The 25,932-nt window shown below is 38.7% G+C and overlaps 3 protein-coding genes across 6 annotated transcripts; 2 read left to right on the top strand and 1 right to left on the bottom strand.

The window, feature by feature from the left end:
- The first annotated feature begins 232 nt into the window (after positions 1-232).
- LOC130469272 (uncharacterized) lies at positions 233-4,839 on the top strand. Of its 3 annotated transcripts, none has more exons than XM_056838335.1 (4): positions 233-639; positions 720-982; positions 1,645-1,709; positions 2,736-4,839. In XM_056838335.1, exon 4 carries the CDS (start codon positions 3,863-3,865, stop codon positions 4,505-4,507), a length of 645 nt encoding a protein of 214 aa, XP_056694313.1. In that variant the 5' UTR covers positions 233-639; positions 720-982; positions 1,645-1,709; positions 2,736-3,862; the 3' UTR covers positions 4,508-4,839. The 3 variants fall into 3 exon arrangements, with proteins under 3 accessions (XP_056694313.1, XP_056694315.1, XP_056694314.1); XM_056838336.1 differs by having other exon boundaries at positions 242-639; positions 3,856-4,839; XM_056838337.1 differs by having other exon boundaries at positions 233-982.
- Positions 4,840-5,054: 215 nt separating this feature from the next.
- On the top strand, positions 5,055-9,561 carry LOC130469273 (uncharacterized). 2 transcript variants are annotated; one of them, XR_008929703.1, is made up of 4 exons: positions 6,785-7,241; positions 7,322-7,584; positions 8,247-8,311; positions 9,338-9,561. XR_008929703.1 is itself a non-coding variant. In XM_056838338.1 (3 exons), exons 1-2 carry the CDS (start codon positions 5,183-5,185, stop codon positions 8,273-8,275), a joined length of 1,128 nt encoding a protein of 375 aa, XP_056694316.1. In that variant the 5' UTR covers positions 5,055-5,182; the 3' UTR covers positions 8,276-8,311; positions 9,338-9,561. The 2 variants fall into 2 exon arrangements, 1 of the variants encoding a protein (XP_056694316.1); XM_056838338.1 differs by lacking the exons at positions 6,785-7,241; positions 7,322-7,584 and adding an exon at positions 5,055-6,281.
- Positions 9,562-22,643: 13,082 nt separating this feature from the next.
- LOC130469956 (uncharacterized) lies at positions 22,644-22,979 on the bottom strand. Its single transcript, XM_056839502.1, has one exon. It carries the CDS (start codon positions 22,977-22,979, stop codon positions 22,644-22,646), a length of 336 nt encoding a protein of 111 aa, XP_056695480.1.
- Between the last annotated feature and the right edge of the window lie 2,953 nt (positions 22,980-25,932).

Consider the following 25,932-nt stretch of genomic DNA (forward strand, 5'->3'; position numbering starts at 1 on the left):
GATGGGATCTAAAGCGTTGTTTGGATTATGTAAAAGTAATTACTAAATCAAACACAATTGAGAGACTTAAAAGAGACTCTCACCCCATATGAGTAAGTCTAAGTAATGAATGCTTTAACTAAGTATAAATCTAGGCAGTTATTACTAAAGTTAAACAAGAAGGATGTAATCCCCCGTAAATTTATAAATTTTATTAATATATTTTAACGTATATTATTTATATTTAAATAGAATTTATGAATTTTAGTAATAAATATATAATTAACGTGTATTTATTTATTACATTTTAATATTTTCAACAATTTACGAAATCGAAAATGATTTTAGAATTTTAAGGTAAAACGAATTTGAATTACGAAAATCGATTGAAATTAGAAATTTGGATTCTAACAACTTAAATCCTACTCCTAGCCCAATTGGGAAAAGCCCAAACCAAAAATAAAAAAACAAAACCCAAACCAATACTCCCTTTTCTCTTTTCTAATCCACGTAAAACCAAAGCAAGACATACACTACTCCTTCAATCTCACGTACAGCAAAACCCTCAACCTCTCAGCCGTTTTCTCTCCTCCTTCACGTCGTTGCTCAGCTGCCGGCCACCGTCACTTCAGGCCGGACCACCATCGCCCTTTACCGCCGGTAATCCTTCTTCGATCTCCCTTTCGTTCTCCTTTCTCTTCTCTCTCTTTGCTTCATTCTTTCCTGCTATTGAATTGCAGCAACCACCGCAACGACCCCCGCTTCCCACCAGCGACCAACCGCACCACCACCGACTGCCCAGTACCGGCCCCTGTTGCCGCGTCGCGTCGCCCAGTAGCTGCAGCCTCCCTCCTTTCTCTGTCACGCGCGAAATTGCAGCTCCCTCTCTTCTTGCTTCTTGCGTGCACAACCACCACCACCCACAAGCGTCGCCAACCTCCGCGACCACCTGCACCGCCGTCACGCAGCCCGCCGTCAGCCAGCTCCCCTCCTATCTCCTTTGGTTATTTCCAAACCCTTAAAACTAATTAATGTTTTAATTACGTTTTAATAATTTAATTTATGTTTCTTGAATTAAATTTATGATTTTTATGATTAAGTTATGAAATTTCAGATTATATGTGGTTGAAATTAATTTAATTATTTTCAGATTTGTTAACTACGTTTAAGTTAGGGTTTTAATGAAGTTTTATTAATTTAATTCATGCTCCTTGAATATAAATTATAAGTTATTATGATTAAATTATATTTTCATATTATATACTATGTTTAAATAATAAATTTAATTTTCAGATTATGTAATTGAATTGAAATAAGGAATTTAATTATTAAAGCATGGATTTTTAAGGTTTTAATATTCTAAAACCATAATAGAATGATTATATATATTATTAAAGCTATTATTTTTATGATTTTAAGAACGTTGAGTATGTTTTGTGGACGTTTGAAATTATTTTATATTGCTGGAAATTTTAAAAGAGATGTTTTATTGGAGTTTAGAACGTTTTGGGATCATTAGTTTAATAAGCTATTATGCTTGGAGGTTATTTAGTTAAGTTTAGATATTGGGGATGGTTCAAAATATGTTTAGGGTGTATTTAGAGTACTTTAGTATTGCTGTAAATTGTTGGATATTGATTGGGGAATTTTATTGGTTGTTTTTAGGCGGAGAATTCTTTGTAGGCGACTTTTGAATTCGTTAAAGTGGCCTATCAATTTGTTTACACAAGGTACGTACATACCCGTGTGCTTGGAATGAGTGTGATTTGTTGAAACCATATTGAAATGATTCATGAACTTCGTTATGTCGAAATGATTAAGGAACTTGGTTATGTTGAAATTGTTGATGAACTAGGTTATGTTGAAAGTGCATGTTTAATATTGTTGGATGGACATGTTAAGCATATATATTTCGTTATGAGAATTATAGCATGTTGGTATGGATGATTGATGCGAACATGTTGGTTGGGAACATTAGATTATTATTTATATATATTGATTCAGATCGATTGTTTATTGTTCCCTTTTAGCTTTTCACTACTTTATAAGGGCCGAGGACCTTGTTTAATAAGTTGAAACCTTATACCCATATAGAGGGGTTGATCAGTATTAAAGGAAAGGTTGAATTAATTGGAATAAGTCTTGTGTGACATCTCTGTGATCACTTGCTTAATTCAAAGATAAAAGAAGTTGTGTTTACTTGTTGAATATAATATTTATGTTTGATGAGTCATAACCAAGTATTAAAAGTTAAGTCATGTAAAGTGAACATGAGTAGCAATAGCTTTAGACTGTGCACGTCTAAAGTGTCGGACAATCAGGAGTTGGGGTCATGGGTAGCCTATGGCTTTTTCTGGGGCCGGATTGATCACCGGTTCTATTTTTATTTAAAAGTCCCTCGATATCGCAGGTCATTGGGGTTTACGGAGTCGCGCCCGTACCTCGTCTTCCTTAGTGAAGAAGAAGAAGTTTCTAGTAGACAACTCAGTCCATTGACTATTTCAATTAAAATAATGTTAATGATACAAAGGTCTAGTTCAGTCAAATATAGTTTTCAAGTCAATATATTTTGATTATCCTTGCTTATGTTTTATTTAGTATCATGTTAGGATTGTTCATTTAATATAGAATCATGTTAGGACTATTATTGATTTAGTATGTAGTACTCAGCTTTGCTGATTACGTGCTTTTGCTTGTGCATGTTGATCATGGCTATGCCTTATTGATCCTGTGATGACCCAATCTTTGGTGAGCAGTCTCTAAGGATCAATAAGCATTGTCCATCTGCAGGTTTGAAGATGTTGCATCATTGGGATCGGGAATAGAGAGCTTGTATTTAGTTTTGTTTTGATAAGTTGACTTGGGTTTGTTTAATCGGACTTTAAACTTGTCGTACTATTTATATTTCCTTATTTTCTTTTATTGGTTTTTGGGATTAAACCTGTAATCGATTATTTATAAACCTAAAGTTAGTTTTATGTTTTCCGCTGCAAAATTCTGAATAAGCCGTTACGTTTTCACACGGGCGATAATGCCTTGATAATTCTCTACGTTTTATAAAAAGGTTATTTTAGAAAAGAGAGAATTGTCGAGGTGTTACAAAGTGGTATCTAGAAGCTAAGGTTTTACTTTAAAAAAATTTTAGGCGCCTAACTATCTAGTTATTTAAAATAAATTTCTTAAAAATCGAGATTCTACGTATTATAGTGTTAAAAAAATTGGTACTTTTTTTTGGGGGGCCGATTTCATTTTACCTTGTTTGAAAGTATACGATATTCCTTATTTACGTTCGAAATCAAATTATTTTTCCAAGTTAAAGTGATACTTTGGACATTTTTATTTTTTTTATTATTTATTATTCAAACAAATAAATAAAAATAATATGAATACATTTTTTTTAAAAAGGAGTTCAATTTTTTTTTCTTTTTAAAGTTGTTTCAAGATTTAGAATTCGTTAATTAGGAAATATAAATCTTTTTCGAATTAATAACTTTATTTTCTAATTTATTCGCTACGCATTTCCTTAATTTATTTTACTTTATTTATTTTATATTTTTATTTATGTTATTATTCTATGTTATAATTTTCTTATATTAGCGTCCTTTTACCTTGTTATTTAAATTATTTCAATGCTTTAGCTTATGAGAGATGGGTAGTATAAGAAGGGCATATAAGATAGAATTATATGTGCATTAGTGGCTAGTCAACGCTAGCATTAGAAATTGATTGTTATGTACGTGCGTGTGCTAATTGTTTAAGTGTTACATTTACAAGTGCATAAAGAATTGTTTGATTCCACCAAACTTATCGATTACTGAACCTTGTTTATGTTTTGGCTGGAAAATCGTTAGTGAGACCTTGAATTGTTTATTTCAGGAATAAAATGTTTCTTTCCAAGTATACCAATATAGGATCCTTCGAGAAACTTGATATAGAAACCCCAGATATTTATGTGAAGAAAATTGTGTTTGGATGTGAATATTATGCTAAGGTTCAAGGGCAACCTATCTTAATGAGAAAGGATATCATAGCAGCCACTATCATTAATTGCTTACCTAACAAATTTCCATACCTAGAACTCAAGGAAAAGTTTAAAGACATGCATTCTGATAATGGAACTCCAAACTTGGCTAAGTATGGAACTTGGGATGGTAGATGGAAATATGATTCAGAAATTCTGACCACCATTATTGAAGCGGCAGAAAGTGGGTTTAGAGACGGTAAAATCGTAGGGAGTCATGTTGGGGATTCAGTTACAGAAGAACCTATGGGAATTAGTGTAAATAATGACCTAGAGGAAAATGATGTAGCTGTGGAGAATGAGAATGTAGGTGTTGAGGCAGAGAATCCTAACCCAGCGGCTCATGAGCCAACCATTGAGATCTCTAGTGATTCGGATGCAGAGCTCGAAAGTGAACAGGAGATGGCAAGTGAGCCTAATCAAGATGAAGACATGGGTGAAGATGCAAACCCTAAGGAAGACCCCGATGAAGACCCTGAAGAAGAGTTCGATAATCTTGAGATCTAAATTTCACTTCGCAAGTTTCAGGAGCAATGGATAGGCAAGAGGCCACAAATATTTTGAAGTCATAAATAGTTAATTAGCTCTTTTATGTTTTGAAGAATAAGTAGCAAAGCTACAACTGTTTAAGGTTTAAGTTTATTGAAGTTTGAAATGTTTTTTATTATTTTCAAGGATGTAATAAACCTCTATGGAGTTAGCAATAAAAGTTAAAGTTTTCAAGGAATTGTTCTTTATTCTATTTTGAGGATTCCATAATACCCCAACCTCTAGGTAGTACGTCGTGGATTAATCTTCCTATTGGTTGCATACTCAGTGTGAATGATGGATCAATTTAATTGCCACAAAAATATTAAATGATTTGAGTACATAAAGGAAGTGAGGGCCAATCTAGACCCTCATGACCAATATGATTCAAAATGTTATGCCTTATGTGCAGTGTGTAAACGTCTTTCGTGAATTATTGAGGATGATTATTTTTCAATGATTATTGCATCTTGTAGACGATCGTTGCACCTTCGTAAACGATTGTCGGGCCTTCGTAAATGATGTGTATTAATGTGGACATTGTTGGTTGAGGCGATCTTTATGGTCAATTCAAGTATTAAATTGTATGGGATAACGTATAAGTGATGTTTCAAACCTAAAGTAGAGTATACTAATTGCAGGTCGCGTTCTAGAATGGCCAACAACAATGATCTAGCTGCTGCGATTCGCCTCTTGGCGGAAAAGCTAACCCATGAGAGAACTGAGCGCCCCGATTCTGCAGGAGAAATGTTTGAAAGACTTTCTAAGGTTAAGCCACCGTATTTCAATGGGCAAGCAGACCCAACCTTCCTGGAAAACTGGATTAGGGAATTTGAGAAACTATTTGAGGCTGTGAGTTGCCCTGGGAGTATGAGAGTAAGTCAAGCTGTCCTATATCTAAAAGATGAAGCCGATTTGTGGTGGAAAGAAAATGGAAATAGACTAAGTGCTGTTGAGGGATTCAATTGGGATTCATTCATAGTTGCCTTGAGGGGGAAGTTTTATCCTCCTTTTATGAGAAAGCAGAAAGCGCAGGAGTTTATCAACCTTAGGATGGGGAATATGACTATTGCTGAATACTATAGCAACTTTATAGCTTTGTCGAGGTTTGCGCCTGAGGTGGTAGCTACTGAGGAGCTAAAGGCTCAAAGGTTTGAGCAAGGGCTGACTGATGAAATTCAATTGGGATTAGGTGGAGAAACCTTTACATCCTTAGACATAGTGTACGGGAGAGCTGCTCATATTTATGGTCTGCAGTCTAGAAGGGAAAAGAAAACTGTGGTAATTGGGGAAAAGAGGAAAGATTTTAATGCTGGGGGTAACCAAGAAAACTTTAAAAGGAATAGAAACGGAAATGGGAATGGAAATGGAAATTTCCATGGAGGAAACAATCAGGGGCACCACAACAACTCGAACCCATATGAGAGAGTGCATCATTGCAAGATGTGCAGTAACAATCACCCTGGTAAGAACTGCAAAGGAGAATTAGTGGCCTGCAACTATTGTCAGAAAAGGGGGCATAGGGAGTATGAGTGCTTCACTAAGCACAGAAAGGAACAAAATAGCAATGGAGTTGGAAACCAAGTGAGGTTTAACCAATCTGGAGGTCAGAATTCAAAGCCTGGAGGGGCACAAAACAATCAGGAGAACCATAATAAGCCTGCAAATGATAACAACAACCCGAATAAGGCTCCAGGAAAGTTGTACATGATGAATCAGAATGAAAATGAACGATCTGCCGATATAGATTCTGGTACTTTTCTATTAACTTCGTGCTAGTTAAAACATTATTTGATTCGGTAGAAACTTATTATTTCGTTTTGTCATTTAAGAGTCTAAAGTTAGTAGTTTTAGTGAAATATGAATTTTGAGGATAGAATTCGTCGAAAGAGAATTTTGGTTAGCTATTCCCTGAGGTGAGTTACGAGGGCGTAACTCGTTTTCTTTAAGGGGGGTAGAATGCGATAGAAATTCGCGCTTTTTTTTACCTATTTTATGGCACTTTTATGCATTTTTTTTATGCTTATTTTAACATATTTTACAAGTTTAGGCAAAGCAAATAGACTCTCCGCATAAGAAAAGGTGTTCATTAGTAACACAAACAGCTTTGAGTGGCAAAAGAGTGCACAAAGGTGGCACAAGTAGTTCTCTATTAAGAATAAGTTAAAAGCTTTTGGGGAAAATGTGGGAAATTTCTTGTCAAGTTTCGGGACGAAACTTCTTTTAAGAGGGGTAGATTGTAATCCCCCGTAAATTTATAAATTTTATTAATATATTTTAACGTATATTATTTATATTTAAATAGAATTTATGAATTTTAGTAATAAATATATAATTAACGTGTATTTATTTATTACATTTTAATATTTTCAACAATTTACGAAATCGAAAATGATTTTAGAATTTTAAGGTAAAACGAATTTGAATTACGAAAATCGATTGAAATTAGAAATTTGGATTCTAACAACTTAAATCCTACTCCTAGCCCAATTGGGAAAAGCCCAAACCAAAAATAAAAAAACAAAACCCAAACCAATACTCCCTTTTCTCTTTTCTAATCCACGTAAAACCAAAGCAAGACATACACTACTCCTTCAATCTCACGTACAGCAAAACCCTCAACCTCTCAGCCGTTTTCTCTCCTCCTTCACGTCGTTGCTCAGCTGCCGGCCACCGTCACTTCAGGCCGGACCACCATCGCCCTTTACCGCCGGTAATCCTTCTTCGATCTCCCTTTCGTTCTCCTTTCTCTTCTCTCTCTTTGCTTCATTCTTTCCTGCTATTGAATTGCAGCAACCACCGCAACGACCCCCGCTTCCCACCAGCGACCAACCGCACCACCACCGACTGCCCAGTACCGGCCCCTGTTGCCGCGTCGCGTCGCCCAGTAGCTGCAGCCTCCCTCCTTTCTCTGTCACGCGCGAAATTGCAGCTCCCTCTCTTCTTGCTTCTTGCGTGCACAACCACCACCACCCACAAGCGTCGCCAACCTCCGCGACCACCTGCACCGCCGTCACGCAGCCCGCCGTCAGCCAGCTCCCCTCCTATCTCCTTTGGTTATTTCCAAACCCTTAAAACTAATTAATGTTTTAATTACGTTTTAATAATTTAATTTATGTTTCTTGAATTAAATTTATGATTTTTATGATTAAGTTATGAAATTTCAGATTATATGTGGTTGAAATTAATTTAATTATTTTCAGATTTGTTAACTACGTTTAAGTTAGGGTTTTAATGAAGTTTTATTAATTTAATTCATGCTCCTTGAATATAAATTATAAGTTATTATGATTAAATTATATTTTCATATTATATACTATGTTTAAATAATAAATTTAATTTTCAGATTATGTAATTGAATTGAAATAAGGAATTTAATTATTAAAGCATGGATTTTTAAGGTTTTAATATTCTAAAACCATAATAGAATGATTATATATATTATTAAAGCTATTATTTTTATGATTTTAAGAACGTTGAGTATGTTTTGTGGACGTTTGAAATTATTTTATATTGCTGGAAATTTTAAAAGAGATGTTTTATTGGAGTTTAGAACGTTTTGGGATCATTAGTTTAATAAGCTATTATGCTTGGAGGTTATTTAGTTAAGTTTAGATATTGGGGATGGTTCAAAATATGTTTAGGGTGTATTTAGAGTACTTTAGTATTGCTGTAAATTGTTGGATATTGATTGGGGAATTTTATTGGTTGTTTTTAGGCGGAGAATTCTTTGTAGGCGACTTTTGAATTCGTTAAAGTGGCCTATCAATTTGTTTACACAAGGTACGTACATACCCGTGTGCTTGGAATGAGTGTGATTTGTTGAAACCATATTGAAATGATTCATGAACTTCGTTATGTCGAAATGATTAAGGAACTTGGTTATGTTGAAATTGTTGATGAACTAGGTTATGTTGAAAGTGCATGTTTAATATTGTTGGATGGACATGTTAAGCATATATATTTCGTTATGAGAATTATAGCATGTTGGTATGGATGATTGATGCGAACATGTTGGTTGGGAACATTAGATTATTATTTATATATATTGATTCAGATCGATTGTTTATTGTTCCCTTTTAGCTTTTCACTACTTTATAAGGGCCGAGGACCTTGTTTAATAAGTTGAAACCTTATACCCATATAGAGGGGTTGATCAGTATTAAAGGAAAGGTTGAATTAATTGGAATAAGTCTTGTGTGACATCTCTGTGATCACTTGCTTAATTCAAAGATAAAAGAAGTTGTGTTTACTTGTTGAATATAATATTTATGTTTGATGAGTCATAACCAAGTATTAAAAGTTAAGTCATGTAAAGTGAACATGAGTAGCAATAGCTTTAGACTGTGCACGTCTAAAGTGTCGGACAATCAGGAGTTGGGGTCATGGGTAGCCTATGGCTTTTTCTGGGGCCGGATTGATCACCGGTTCTATTTTTATTTAAAAGTCCCTCGATATCGCAGGTCATTGGGGTTTACGGAGTCGCGCCCGTACCTCGTCTTCCTTAGTGAAGAAGAAGAAGTTTCTAGTAGACAACTCAGTCCATTGACTATTTCAATTAAAATAATGTTAATGATACAAAGGTCTAGTTCAGTCAAATATAGTTTTCAAGTCAATATATTTTGATTATCCTTGCTTATGTTTTATTTAGTATCATGTTAGGATTGTTCATTTAATATAGAATCATGTTAGGACTATTATTGATTTAGTATGTAGTACTCAGCTTTGCTGATTACGTGCTTTTGCTTGTGCATGTTGATCATGGCTATGCCTTATTGATCCTGTGATGACCCAATCTTTGGTGAGCAGTCTCTAAGGATCAATAAGCATTGTCCATCTGCAGGTTTGAAGATGTTGCATCATTGGGATCGGGAATAGAGAGCTTGTATTTAGTTTTGTTTTGATAAGTTGACTTGGGTTTGTTTAATCGGACTTTAAACTTGTCGTACTATTTATATTTCCTTATTTTCTTTTATTGGTTTTTGGGATTAAACCTGTAATCGATTATTTATAAACCTAAAGTTAGTTTTATGTTTTCCGCTGCAAAATTCTGAATAAGCCGTTACGTTTTCACACGGGCGATAATGCCTTGATAATTCTCTACGTTTTATAAAAAGGTTATTTTAGAAAAGAGAGAATTGTCGGGGTGTTACAAAGGACCTTGAAGAGGTGCCTTCACCTTATGTCACATGGCAATGCCAAGATTTTAGCAAGATTCAGTATCTCTTGAAATAGAATAAAACTAAAAGTTGCATGGATAGATTTTAAAATGCGAATGGTTTTTGCATTACAATCAATCATGTATGATGTGATATATAGATCGCCAAGAACTCGTGAACATTGGATCGTGACGAGTTTATACCAATCTCTATTGATCTAGATCAAAGATCATTATAATAATATCAAGAACATCCAATACATTTGGACATGTAAGATGAGCACTTGATAAGAGGAAGTTAAGATGAACTAAAGTGTTGATGCTGCATGCATAGCCTGAACAAAAGTTGGATCTTGTTGTTAGGCAAACCACAAACATACACGTGCAATTAGGCGTCGTGATTAAAAGGTGGTAACATAGGTTCTAAACCATATGTGATGCATGGGAAACTGAATCAATGATTAGTTTCCAGGTTCTCAGTTGAAAGATGTATGTCCCATATCTCTGTGAACTGGTTGGAGTATTCCAAAAGAATAGCATCATTTGCAATTCTACATAATTGAAATGAATTCATTATTGCCTAATAAGCAATGAAAGGGAATTGTTTCTAGTGGGAGTTTTTCAATGAACTCAGGTTGATCACAAGTGATGTGGCCTAAACTAAAGAGTGCCACATGACTGTACTATGGTAGCCCAGAAAGGAGGCTCAAAGGCCCACTAGCAGGCATGCCTCGAATCCATACATAGCCAATGCCCGCATCTAGATCCAAGACCCATCGCTTAGGTCATGAGATCTATTTGCTTAAAAGGATCATGATCCATTATGTCTAAAAGCCCAAAGCTTGCAGGCAAGCCCAATATTCAAAAGGTCCAACAGGACTAATCAAGCTTCCTACTATCGGACACGTGTCCCGATCTTATAAAGCATCCAATCTTGCAGCCAGCGTTTAGGGATCAATTCCCAAGAAACCCTAGCACTATAAATAGTGCAGATCCCTAGGTAAAAGGGGCAATTAATTCATTTATGCTCTGCCTTCTCTCTAAAATTACTTCTCTCTCTAGCCCATACTTACTTAGGCATCGGAGGGAATATTCCTACCGGAATATTCTTGTTTTGCAGGTTGCTAGAAGTTCGTGCCAGCTCATACTTGATACCTCCGAGGAACGCGTGACACGTCATCACCGTAAAAGATCCCACAACATTTGGCGCCGTATGTGGGGAGGTATAGTATCATGGCCGAACCACAGTCTGAAGGAGAGCATGTTGAAGGAGAAGAGAGACGGCCTCGCGAAAGGAGTCAACGTCATATAGAAGAAGCCAATCGAGTCGCAAATGCCGGTAACACACCGCGTCGAGTGCAGGAGGCTGAGGTGGTTGTAGAGGAAGAACTAGTCTTGGAAACATCTCCACCGGGCGGCCACCTAAGCCCCAATGTCCGAGATGCCGTGCTGGATGAGAATTTGGACTTGCCAGTCTTAGTGGGATCGCTGCGCGAGATTTTAGCAGCATTCCAACAGCAAATGAATCAAACCTTTCGACAGCAGATGAGTACCACATTGCAGGATGAAATACGAAAGAACATGTTAATCTACAACACTGAAAGGACGGCCCCGCAGAGGCCCCTCACTCTGGGTGTCAATCGGATAAACAGAATGCCACTTAGATCCAATGTTTGGAGAGCTGGAGAAAGCTCCCGTCCACAAGCCAGCCGTGGAGTCAGTCCCGTGGCAGAACGCTCGGAGATTGACCGCGGCCATCAAGCATTTCTGCCTCGGAGAGACCAAGCAACGCGACCACCATCCAGGAGAAACCCCTCGGCAATCTTGCGACCCTCCTCGAGACGTCGAGAATACTATGAAGCTGAATCTGAATTATCAGACACTGGGTCCACCCCAGTAATGGAAGATCCTCCATTTTACCCCTCTGCTCGAGGGCAGACCCAGCTGACGCCTAACAGAGTAAGCCTGTGTCCCCGTATGGTCTCCAGCCGCCGTGAACCCACCTATCACATCCAACAAGGGTTTAATAACCTGACGCTAAGGCACATGAGTACTCCCTTCTCTGAGGACATAATGAACGCCCCGAAAGAACCCAAGGTTAAAACTCCCACCATTGAAGCCTATGACGGTACCACCTACCCAGATATGCACCTAGTTTCATACCGTCACCACATATATGTTCAAGGAACCAATGAAGCCACTTGGTGTAAATACTTCCCTGCCACTCTTAAAGGAGTAGCGTCCAAATGGTTTGAGCGACTGCCCCCAGGATCAATTGCCTATTTTCAACGAGCTGCAAACCCTGTTCTCAACCAGGTTCATGGCACACAAGGAAGAAAGGAAAACAAGTATGAATTTGGGACGCATTCAACAAGGAAAAGATAAATCACTAAGAAGCTATGTGAAGCGTTTCAATCTAGAGGCCGGGCAGATCCCAGACCTACTCAACGGCGTCTCTTTCGATAATTTTATCAAGGGATTGAAGAAAGGATCATTCAAGTTTGACTTAGTTAAGAAGAGTGTTAGGACTATGGCCGAAGTATTGGATGAGGCTGAAGCGCTTATCCATGCAACAGAAATATGCAGCGCGTCCAAAGATGGAAAGACTGGTGAGGCAACAGATTCCTCGGGAAAGAAGGACAAAATAGACCGAAAGGCTCCACGAGTAAATGGTACTAGCTCTTTCAAAAGAGAATGATACCAATTTTTCGGGACACAAGAGAGAACGTCAACAAGAAAGAGAATATTTCGAGTACAACACAGATCTCCTCACAATACTGAAGGACGTCGGGACTCGGTTTGACCTTGAACGACCTTTTCCCATGAAGTCTCCTACTGAGAGTCGAGACCCTAAGATGTATTGTCAGTTCCACGAGGATATAGGGCATGACACCAAGAATTTTAGAAGCCTGAAGAGAGCCCTAGACGGCCTGGCCTCCAAAGGACACCTCAAAAACTACTTGCAGAGGAGCGCTCACGGCTCGGGGAAGAACCAGTACAAAAAGAACAAATCACCTGTCTCACCTACAGAGGGAAACCACATCGAAGGGGGGGTTGTAGCCGTCATATCTGGAGGGCTAGCCGCTGGAGGACCCACCATGAGGGGACAGAAAGACTATGCCCGCCGCCTAGGGAAAGTAATGCTGTCAGGAGAGTCACCTGTAGACCCATTCCCACGGATAGAGATATGTGAGTCGGATCGAGGACAAGTAGCCATTCCGCATGATGATCCTCTTGTGGTCGAGATCAAAATCTCCAATATGAGAGTGAAGCGTATCCTGATAGACACTGGGAGCTCGTCCGACATAATGAGCATGGAGTGCCTCAGCCGCCTAGCCCACGACCCCGAAACCATAGAGAGCATACACTATCCCATCATTGGTTTTGGAGGAAGCATCATACATCCTGTAGGCGTCAGCAACTTGCCGGTTCGGTTCGGGGATCGAAAAGATGGATGGAAGATGGGAGTAAATTTCCTAATCGTCAAGGACTTGACAGCATACAATGTCATCTTGGGACGTCCCACCCTGAACAAAATTAAAGCGGTAGTCGTCACCCATCTCATGCTCCTGAAGTTTGTATGTGATGATGAGGCGATAGGGACTATACATGGAGACCAACAGCAGGCAAGAGACTGCTACCTCACAACCCTCAACCCGTCAGCATGGAAGAAAGATTTGGCCGAAGCAAGAGGTAAGAGAAAGCATGAGGAGGAACTACCTACCGCCAATGAGAGTATACCAGTCAAGACAGAAAAAAGTGGCTAAAAATAGAATGTCATTAAATTAAGATGAGATATGTAACTCGAGCCTACTAAACGGCCTAACAATTCTGGAAGAGCCCACAAAACGGCTTGTAATGCCTGCCTACAAAGCAGCCAATTTAGTTTTGCTACTTAGTAAAATGATAAGATCTATGATAATGTTTCCCTATCTGATGAATTCATGGCTCAATAAAGTCGCAAAAAAAAAAAAAAAAACAACTAAATGAAATACCACCACATTAACGAGCCCTAAGGGGCGGCGTCATGAGTGACTAATCGAACGACGGCCTGAAAAGTGGCCTGAATTGACAAAGACGTAAAAAACGCAAAGCAAGACTCAACAAGAGCAGTTATTTAAGATGACGCCTTCTCCTTTGAAGGCGTCACAAAAAGACTAATCGGTTGACGGCCTGAGAAGTGGCCTAGATTAGCGCTCCAAATTAGGCTGATCACCTAAAACACTGGGGTAATCGTCCACAAATGGACCAAAAAGAGTGTTCTTAAGAAATCAGTAATAAAACTGAAATGGAATAAAAAACAAGTGCACAGGAGGCACAAAATATTCATACATGCGCACAAGGCGCAACAAACCCAAATAAATAATGCCAAAAGGCATCAATGTTATTACAAGCGCCCGCGGCGCCATCCAAACCAACTAAACAAAGACCATCTATGAATGCGGGGCTGTGGAGCTCCCGTCTTGAACATCCTGGCCTTCAGGGGAATTTACTTCCTCTTCCTCCACGTCCTCATCCCCCCCCCCCTCGCTAAAAAACTCAGGGGGATCTAGGCCAAAGCGTCTAGCTGTCGAGACGACCATCTGGTATGAGATACGACGTTTAAACCAGGAGAAGTCTTTCCCATCCATTGACTGATCCCATGCCCGCCGAGCATTCTCCAAAATGGACTCTTGCCCAAGCTTGAAAGAGCTAGCGACTTCCCCTCGCACGGCTTCAATCTCATCCTGGGTAGCCTGGAGCTTCTTCTCCAAGGCGTCCACTTTGGAAGAGAAATTGGTCACTCGCTCTGAGACCGAGGAATACTCCTTTCTTAGAGCGGCCAGCCTCTTCTCATGCTCCAGCAACTTCTTCTCATACTCCTGGGCGTCTTCCTCAGCCTTCTTCAGAGCGTCTGCCTCGGATTTGATCTTCTTGTCCACATCCGCATTGATCAACCTAGCTTTCTACTCAGCATACTTATCATGATTCTCAATCTTGTCTTTAGGCTTTAGCATCTCTTTATGCATGTCAAAGCGGTAGTGCCTACCCTCGGCACAACGGATGAAGAGCTGCCGCGACCAAAAATAGACTTAGTTTTTGTAAAAAAAAGAAAAAAGAGAGAGATAATAATATACATCTAAACTTACATCAAGGGCGAGGGACTGCATGGCCCCAAAATACCCCAGATTAATTCCAGGAAGCGAGCTCACATATTCCTCAGGAATTGCATCATAGACGTCCGAAAGGATCTTATCCTTTTCTTCTGAACTAAACCCGCCTGATGGGGGAATGTTCACTACTTCAGCACGCCGCATCCGTTTGAGCATGTCAACTGAATCAATATCAAAATGTCAAATATTATACCAAAACTACCAAGTTATCATGACGTCCTAAGTACTAAGACACTAACCAGTCGATGGAGCTGGTGAAGGCATGGGGGCGTCCCCAGCAGAAGGACCTTCGGATTCCTTGCCCTTCCCCTCTCTCGACGAGGAAGTAGTAGCTCCTCCAACATTCGCAGCAGCACCATGGGCGTCAACCTGGTCAGCAACCACCTCGTCAACGGCCTCTTTGGCCGCAACATCTCCTTCGGTGGTCACCTTGGGAGATGCTTCTTTGTGCTCAGGTGGAAGGGTGGACGCCTGAGGAGGAGGGAGTCCTTCTTCCCCATCAAGAGGGGCGGACGGCCTCACCAGTGACGGTTTCGCTTTAACATCAGCAGTGCCCAGCTTCTTGAAAAAGGAACGCTTGGGCTTAGGAGCCACCGCCGAAGACGCAGGACGTTTCTTCGTAGCCGATGAAGTAGGCTCCTGAAAATGAAACGGATGAACAACCAAGCATAGACCTTAAAGGAATACAGAAGTACATCAAAATTGAACAGGACATACCTTGGCCGCATCATTTCTCATTCTAGAAGTCTTCTCTTCGTCCAGAAATTTCACCAAGAATGCCTTGACCAATGTATCCCATGTATCAAACGAGCCTGTACCTTCATCTTTCAACCACTCCTTGGCTCTATCCCGCAGAGAAAAAGGGAAAAGCCGTAGCCTAATGGCCTCATCAGTGACATTGTTGATCTTCATAGTGTCACACTTCTCCAGAAAGTTATCAATATGACTTACAGGACAGTCATTAGGCGAGCCTGAGAATGAATCATTCGAGATGAACTAAATAAATTAAGGCTTCAGTTCAAAGTGTGCAGCAGTGACAGCTGGTCTGACAATACTAGAAAGTACAACAGTAATTGTGTCTGGTATACCATATTCCCAGAGAGATTTGGCTGGTGCTTCGTCACCTATTGTATCCTTCTTCTTGTTCTTGTTTTGTCTCCTTCTACCCCCTTGCTTGCGTGCAGTGGCCTCGATTTCAAGATCAATAGGAATCAAAATCTGTGAGCCTGCAAGTCGAGTTTGCATGCAACAAAGGAAACTGGAAATAAAATATCAGATAAACAAGGAGCAATAGCCGAAGCCACTAACCAAATCAAAAATACTTAGTAGAAATAAATCAAAAATAACTAATTTAATACCGTTAGTCCCCGGCAACGGCGCCAAAATTTGACAAGGCTGTCGCGTGCCTATCAAAAATAACCTAACTAGACCTCCTAACTATGTAGTCGGGCAAGTAAGGGTCGAATCCCAAGAGACTAATGTATTGAAAAACTAGCTAAACTGACTTGAATTTATACTAAGTGAGTAACCAAACAATGATTGAGAATAGATAATTAAACTAATTCTAACTAATGACGTAATTAATAATAAGACTAAAATCAAGGATAAAAAAACAGCTAGAGTTAAGTATCACCACTAGCATAATTAATGCAAAGATAAATTCCTACCCCAACCTAATTAAATAAATGTTCACGAGGAAAGGTAAAACTTATATTACACCATAAACCTCTCCCGAGTATTAATGGCTTCCCTAATATGCAATCAAGACCTACTCCCGTGGAATCATGCAAATTAAAGACATTAAACTCAATACCATAACTTCCTAACAATCCCTTCTACCTACTCCCGTGGAGAATTTCATATCCTTAATTGAAATATTCAAATCCGTCAAAACCCAACTCCCGTTATGATAAAGACAATGGAATGATAACAATACTAATTATCCCTAATCTAGTATTGGAAATTATACAATCAATTAAGCAAGAACAATTAAACAATTAAATTGGGGATTTAAAAGAATAAATCATACATCAATCATGACTAGGGTTTACTTAACCCTAGATTATAATTCTACTCACACATATTAATTAAACGAATTAAATAAACTAATGAAAAACACATAATTAATAACTAAAATGAAAAGGGAAGTAGTAAAGAATAATACTTGAATGATTATGTCAAGGGATTCAAGCCACTTTTGTTCCCAAATAATGACCAACAATCTCCTGGTATCAAACTCTATCAATCAACGTGAATAATGACTCGTAAAACAACGCCCACAAGCAGCGTCCTTCGTAAAAACAATCAAAATGACGGAAGTCGTTTTAGGTTTATTATACTACTTGTATTTATACCTCGATATAATAGGAAATATACTAGCTATTAAACTCTAATAATTAGCTCATTAAAAATTCAATACGGGACCGAGAGAAGGCTGCCACGGCTCGGGTGTGGCACGTAAAGTAGGCCACTGGTACGCCGTGGTATTGGCAGCCCGGTGTTCTTGTATTTGTCTTGGACTCTTGTTTGTATCACAATGTAAGCACCTTGTAAACGTGGATGGCTCCTAGAAAACGTACTCACTCTACCAACATCTTCTCCGTGGTCTACCAACTTGAGCTACTTCCTACAAAACAAAATAAAACAAACACGGGGAGAGAAACATCGAAAATAACGAATAATAGCACTTTAAGATTAAAATATGAAAAAAATATGACAAATAATGGACTAATATGGCACATAAAATGCGTATATTATTGTGTTATCAAATTCCCCAACACTTAACCTTTGCTCGTCCTCGAGTAACAAACTAAAAACTACACTAATAAAGCAATAAAATCCTAACTCACTGTCGAAGGAATCACGGTTGCACTTAACATGTGCAACAAGCCCTTTAAACCCCTAAGCTACCCTAGTGGACGAGTAAGGTCTCGTGAAGGTTTTCAGAAGGCATACCTACAAAGACAAATAGTGAACATCCAAACGAATAAATGAAATCAAGTAACAATTTTGAAATATGAAATCATTTCTTTCAAGAACTATGTTTAGTGTCACAAATCAACGAACATCAAATGAAACAGTAAATTGATGACACCCTTCTATGGCCAACCAGTCTTACCGCTTCCTTCCCCTAACTCAGTCATATGCATGTAACTTCTCACTTTAGTTGTGCAAAAGAAAACAAATAGTGTCTCTCATGTGTTTAAAAGGTAGTAGAATTATCACTCAACCTATTTATCGTTCAAGCACGTCGACTCTATGTAGTCTTCCTCTTTAGACTTGCCTCTCGTCTTTCTCCACTTACTTGGGTGATACTTACACGGGAATCATGAGTTCCTTAAAAAGGGTAGGCTTGGTTAAAATAGGGTAAGACGACGTCATTTGGGAATGTGGTGCTCATTTCCTAACAAGGAAAATAAATTATACTCCGATCAACACTACAATTTCCAAATTTTAGGTTCAATCTCCTCCCTTCTTCTTTCTAAACAATCAAAACGACCCTTTATTTATTCACGGCATTTTTTTTTCTTTTCTCTTTTTTTTTCTCTTTTTTTTTTTGTTTTTTTTTCTTTTTTTCCCCCCGAGAAACTGAAATGGTTTATTTCTCGAACCTTTTTTTTCACTTTTTTTTCAATAAAATAGAACTTTATTTGAGCAACGAATTACAGAACTTTTCTTTCATATCACAATCTCCATACCTCCATAAAAATCATACACAATGGTAGCATTACTCTGCAAAAACCCAAACAAAACCTACGAAAAGGCTCTAAGGCATGTAATGTAGGGCGTCAAGAAATGGGATTAAAGCTCAACATGGTTCATCCTAGGGGAGAATGTAAAATAAAAAAGAAAATTTGCATGAGCAAACCTATTCTTAAAATCTGAAGCTCTAACTAACTAAAGGAATCTTCAGTCATCCCCCCGCACATGTATCACAAAGTCTCGAATAGTACCAAGGCAAGTCCAAGAATCGTACCACAAAAGAGGAAAATATCTAATCACACATGAAAAATGGGGACTGATTCGAATGTGTTAGTCTATGTGGCTCAAACACCTCACAAGTTACTCAAGGTACATGCATCAGTCGATTCGGGGCCCGGAAGATAATTCTTACCACAAACCATTGCCAAGAAAGGATTTATTCATCTTACCGAATTACTCATATCAATGTCAATCAACTCACGACAAAAACATAGAAAAATATATTTTTTCTTTTAAATTTACTTGCTTCATGAATCGGTTTGGAGTGATCACTATACCTAGACTCTAAGACTCTAAAAAAAACTAACAAATAAAATAATAAAAATAAACACAAAAACTAATATGTACATATTGGTACCCTCCCCCACACTTAAATGTTGCAATGTCCGCAGTGCAAAAGTAAAGCATAAACGTAAGTAAAGGGGGAAATGTACTCACAAAGCCTCACTGAGGAGGGGCAAGAAAAGGGTTTGAAAACCCTTGTGACTTCATTCAAGTGTTTAAATTCTCCAAGAGTGCGAACATGGATGAGATGTCTTCCTTTATAGTGCATTGCTCCTGCATGATTGTATCAACTGATCCTTGGAGTTTTGCAAGTGCTCTCTCGATCGAGCTAGAGTAGGAGCTAGCACCCTAAGTAGTGCTAGGTATGACCAGCGGCTCAGGAAGGATAGGTACTCGAACTCTTGGTTGAGTGTCATCAAAAGACCAATTATCCGCATTACGTAGAGACATTTTCTCCTGGGGAGGCAGTTCATCATCAACGTTTTTGATACACCAAATAGTAGTACCCTCTTTCTTTTTTAACCAGCTCGAAGGAACGTCTACAGCATCCTGACCGTCAATAGCCCCTTCTCTCTTAAGTAGAGACGCATGACCCAAATAAAGCGCAATTGGGGTTATGAGTCCCCCTTGCACAAAGACTCCACCACCGGTGGTCGTGTTTGCCAAAGTTTGCATTTGTCGTACTAAGAAAGCACCTGCATCGATGGGTTGAGCATGAAGCATATGATGGAGCATATATAATTCTGCCTTGCGAACCTTACCCCATTCTTTTCGTCCAAATATTGTACTCGCAAATACCTTAAGGATATACCGTAGAGCTGGGTGACGAACTGAAGTTATCGAGCTCTCCTTCGAGTCATAGTCATTTTCACCAGTTAAAATTCGCCAAAGAGGTACACCAGACCAATGCTTAGGTGTCAGTCGGGGTCCAGTAGTGGGTAAACCGAGAACTTCATTATATTTTGCTACAGTCCATGTGTGTGTCTCGTTGTACATCTGGAAAGTGATCATGCCATCACCACAACGTGAATCCGCATACGTAACTGCCTTTAAGGAGCTCAAAAATTCCAATGCAACTCTCTTATATGTTGGGTATTTTTTCATGAGAAAGTTACCCCAACCAACATTAGAGAATAACCAATTAATATCATCTTTAATATGCAAGGAATTTATGACATCAATGTCACAGTAACGAGTAGTAGTTACTCCTCTCAAAAACAATCTCTCATACCTCTTCTTATGTTCATCATCCACAAATTTAATATCATAGTAATCAATTACCACATTTTCTGCAGACGATTTGACCTTAGAAACCGAACCTTTTTCTTTAGAGATTTTCTTTCCCGGGTGAACAGGGATTTTCTTTTGCCTTGTGCTTGCAGTACGAGCCATGGATATAATACCCAACAAAGTAGAACAATAAAAAAGTTAAAATTCCTCACCTTTTTCTTTTTTAATACTCTCCAAGTAGACAATATCCTTGCACACCACTCAATGTTCAATAATAAACTGAGATATACCCAAATGATGTGTGTTACCCAAATATCCAACCCACAAAGAGATCCACAAAGAAACCCACTTCGAGAATTCGAACGTATTTATCACCCCCTTCTAATATTCGTCACCCAATACAAACCCCTTTTTTTATTTGGAAAACCAGTCGTACCAATCAATAGTCCAATAGAAAAAGTACCCACGTTCAACAATATACTCTAACAAATCAGCTATTTAGAAGAGGAAAATCCAACCCATACCTCACAACTTTCGATCGAAAGAGGTTAGCCTTGCACCAAAACCAGAAAAATTGCTGCAAAAAACTTTCTCAACTATCACTAATCGAATAGGGTAGTTAAACCTAAGGCTCGAATTATGATATGTCGTGTGAGAGTTTCTTGCTATGGTGATTCACGAGATCGGGTTTGATTGAGAGCCGATTATAAAGGCAAGAAGTCACAGAAGGAGAAAAGAACTTGAAGGAAACAAAGATTCCAAGAGGTATACTGTTATTAGGTCTCCTTGACTCCTTTTGAACGTTGATTGAGAGTGGGCCGCGACCAGAGTGTGGCTTGGGTCTTTATGCCGCGGGGAACCAGTGAAGTGGGCAAACTTCTCTTAACTTCTCTCTTTTTCTTTCTTTAATACCATCAGGCATCAGTTAGGGTCACGACCATTAAGTGGCAAGAAGCTTCGGGCCGTGGCCGCACCGTGGGTTGTACTGGTGTCCTTTGCTGCTACTACTGATAACCCACAGGGGTCTGCGGGTCGTGGCTTGCTACCTGCAACAAAAATAGAGAAGACGAAGGAAACAAGTAAAAAAAATTAAACATACAAACTGAATTAGACTAACATTAAATAAAGAGAAAATAATATAAAAGAATAAAAAAAATATTAAACACTCAAAAGCTTTTGTGTAAGACCGTCTAACGGTTAGACCACTTTTTTGGTATTAACTAAACTAGTATAAAACATAACTATAAGTAATAAAATCATAACTAATTGAATAACAAAATAGTTAAGGTATAAAGACAAATAGTTAAATTTATGAGTCGAATAGTTATTATTTTTTAACAAGCTTATTGATAACTAAAACTCATAAAATCTTAACTAATTGATCTCATTGCTTAACTAATAAGTTTCATTTTTTAACTAATTGATTCAGTGCTTAACTAATAGGTTCTGTTGCATAACTATTTGGTTTCGTTGCTTAACTAATTGAATTTCAAACTTAACTAATTGGTTTCAGCGGTTAACTAATTAGTTAAAGTGCATGCATAAAAGTGGTCTAATCGTTAGACCGTCTTTCCTAAAAGTTTGTAATAAACACTAGGCCTGATCCTATATAATGTAGGAATTCATTACTACTACTCATAGACAACAAAAACGACACGCAAAGCAAAACAACCAAAAGAAAAACAAACAGAAGAAGACAAGAATACCATATTCTAATCCTAAAAAAAAGAATAAAATAATAAAAAGAAATTGAAAGATACTAAAGTAAGCCCTACTAATTAATCTAACGTAGGAAATGTTAGTGTAAGACAAAATGTTTTGGGTATTTTTGGTTTTCTATTTTTTTTAATTTTAAATGCAGAAAGTAAATAAACAAATAAATAAACTAAAGAAATAAATTAAATTAGTTAGAAATTAATTGGGTTGCCTCCCAAAAGCGCTTGTTTATAAGGTCATAAGCTCGACCTCCTTTGCATTTCATTCCGGTGAAGGTTCGGAAAGTGTGATGTCAACACTCTTGTCAATGGGGTCTCCAACTCTGTAGTGTTTCACTCTTTCACCGTTCACCTTAAAAGTTCTATTTTGTCTGTTCCAGTGCTCTATCGAACCATACGGGAAAACCTTATTGAGTCGGAACGGTCCCGGACATCTAGAGCGAAGTTTGCCAGGAATTTTTTTTAATCTAGAGTTAAAGAGGAGAACTAAGTCGCCTTCCTTAAACTCTCTTCTCAAAATATGCTTGTCATGCCATCTTTTCGTTTCTCCTTGTACAACCTTGAATTATCATAAGCATCTAGTCGAAGCTCATCTAGCTCATTAGTTGTAGGAGTCTCTTCTCGCCTGCTGCTTGAGAGTCAAAATTAAGAGCTTTGATAGCCCAAAACGCACGATGTTCCAACTCAATAGGAAGATGACAAGCCTTACCATACACAAGTCTATACGGGGTCGTACCAATAGGTGTTTTAAAAGCAGTCTTGTACGCCCAAAGTGCATCATCAATTTTCGCAGACCAATCTTTCCTTGTTCTCGCAACCGTCTTTTCCAAGATGGTTTTGATTTCCCGGTTAGAAATTTCTACCTGACCACTAGTTTGTGGGTGGTATGATAACCCCACACGATGATGTACTCCATATTTCTTAAGCATCGCCTCAAATCGATTTTCCAAGAAATACTAGCCTCGGTCACTAATCAACACTCGTGGTATGCCAAATCGAGGAAAAATAGTTTTCTTAAAGAACTTGCTTACCACACGAGCATCGTTGGTTGGAGTAGCTATCGCTTCAACCCATTTCGAGACATAATCCACAGCAACCAAGATATACTTGTTCCCATAGGAAGAAGGGAACGGCCCCATAAAATCAATTCCCCACACATCGAATAATTCAACCTCAAGAATATTATTAAGAGGCATTTCATTCCTCTTAGAGATGTTACCAGTTCGTTGACAACGATCACAAGACTTGACATGTTCATGAACATCTTTGAAAAGGCTTGGCCAATGAAAACCACACTGAAGAATCTTTGAAGAGGTCTTAGTAGTACCAACATGTCCTCCACAAGGTAGTTCATGACAATGTGAAATAATGAATGGTACCTCATTTTCTGGAATACACCTTCGAATCACCCCATCTACACAAGAATTATAAAGAAAATGGTCATCCCAGAAATGTCTTCTCACCTCCTTAAAGAATTTTTTCTTTTGTTGTGATGAATAACCGTGAGGAATAGTACCACAAGCCAGATAGTTGGCTATATCAGCATACCATGGGATCTCTGTAGTAGCTATAACTAGGAGTTTCTCATCAGGAAATGAATCATCGATCGGGAGATCCTCGTCACTTTCACACTCAAGAACAAGTCGGGAGAGATGATCAGCAACAACATTTTCGACTCCCTTCTTGTCCCTAATTTCCAAGTCAAATTCTTGGAGTAGCAAAATCCAACGAGGCTTAGAATCTTTCTTTCTCATCAAATACTTCAGTGCTGCGTGATCCGTGTGAACTATCACCTTCGATCCAACCAGATAGGACCGAAAATTCTCCATAGCATACACCACTGCCAATAACTCCTTCTCTGTTGTGGCATAGTTCATTTGCGTTGGAGCAAGAGTCTTGCTCGTATAGTAGATTGCATGTAGCTTGCCATCCTTCCTCTAGCCCAACACTGCCCCCACTGCATAGTCACTAGCATCACACATGATCTCAAAAGGAAGATTCCAATCAGGTGACTGATTGATAGGGGCAGATATTAGAGCTTGCTTTAACCTGTCAAAAGCCTCAGTGCAAGCATCAAAACAAAGGGGACATCTCTGCATAAGAGTTCAGTTAGAGGCCAAGCAATTTTTGAAAAGTCCTTGATAAAATGGCGATAAAAGCCCGCATGACCAAGGAAACTCCTTACTCCTTTTACAGAGTTGGGAGGTGGTAAGCGCTCAATGACTTCTATCTTTGCTCTATCAACTTCGATGCCCCTATGAGAAACAACATGACCCAAGACGACTCCATGTTGTACCATGAAATGACACTTTTCCCAATTGAGAACTAGATTGACTTCTTGACATCTATGGAGCACCTTTTCCAAATTATCAAGACAAACATCAAAAGATGTTCCATAGACAGAGAAGTCATCCATAAATACTTCCATAGATTTCTCAATAAGACTTGAGAAAATTGCTATCATGCATCTTTGAAAGGTGGCAGGAGCATTACATAATCCAAATGGAATCCTACGATAAGCGTAAGTACCATAAGGACATGTGAAAGTAGTCTTTTCCTGATCGTCAGGATGGATAGGAATTTGAAAAATGCCTAAATATCCATCTAACCAACAGAAAAAGGAATGCTTTGCCAACCTCTCCAACATCTGATCAATAAATGGGAGGGGGGAAATGATCTTTTCGGGTGGCTTTATTCAATCTCCTATAGTCAATGCACATGCGCCACCCTGTCACAGTTCTAGTGGGAATTCGCTCACCTTTATCATTCTTGACAACGGTCATCCTGAAGGAAATAATGCCCTTGGTCCAAGTATGCATTCTATGTTAAGTCTAATAAATGCGGTTCAGTATTAATTAACAAGTTAATAATTCAGTGAGATCAAGTGAGCTGAATGCCTAGCTAGAGGCCGCTTCAGTTCAAGTGGAATTAATGATATTAATCCACAGCTTACTCTTGACTGAACCCGTAGGGTCACACAAATAGTACGTAAACGGATCAAGTATTTAATGGCATTAGATACTCCATCTATGGATATTCGGAATCGACGGATCTTGGTTTCAGTGGGAGCTGAGATCGTCACAGGCAAGAAATGAATACTCCGGAAACGATGATATTGCCGGAAACGGAAATATGGATCGTATCGGAAATATAAATATTATCCAAGTCGTAGATGTTGCCGGAAACGGAAACATGGTACGTATCGGAAAATATTATCGGAAATGGAAATATTGCCAGAATCGGAAATATTGCCGGAAACGGAAATATTGTCAGAATCGGAAATATTATCGGAATCGGAAAATAATTCCGGAAACGGAAATATTAAATATTTGTTCGAAACGGAAATTGATTCCGGAATAGGAAATATTAAATATTGTTCGTATCGGAAATGAATTCCGGAACCAAGAATTTAATCGGAAGCGTATCGTACGAATTAGCATCGGACGAGGCCTGCCGGACGAAGGCCCAGCACGAAGTCGGGCCATCGCCCAGCAAGCCAAATGCGCGCCCAGCCAAGGCAGCGCCCAGGCCCACCGCAAGGCAGGCCCAGCGCGCGCCAAGGCCATGGCCTCGCTGCGTGGGCTGCTGCTCGCACGCACACGCATGGGCGGCCCTCGTGGCTGCCGTGTGTGTGTGAGTTTGTGTTCATGCATGATTCCTAAAACTATTAGAATTAGTATATGATTAAAATTCCTATTCCTAAAAGGATAAATTAATTTATTAGAGTTCTTGTAGGATTCTAAGTTTAATTAATTCGTATCCTACTAGGATTCCAATTCCCTTTCCATAACTCTATAAATACGTGCCTAGGGTCACATATTTTCAGAGATTAATTCAAGTATTCAAAGTGAGTTTTGAGAGAAAAATTCAGTCATATTTCTT

Source organism: Spinacia oleracea, chromosome 3 (genome assembly GCF_020520425.1).
Source record: "Spinacia oleracea cultivar Varoflay chromosome 3, BTI_SOV_V1, whole genome shotgun sequence".
Taxonomy (NCBI): domain Eukaryota; kingdom Viridiplantae; phylum Streptophyta; class Magnoliopsida; order Caryophyllales; family Amaranthaceae; genus Spinacia; species Spinacia oleracea.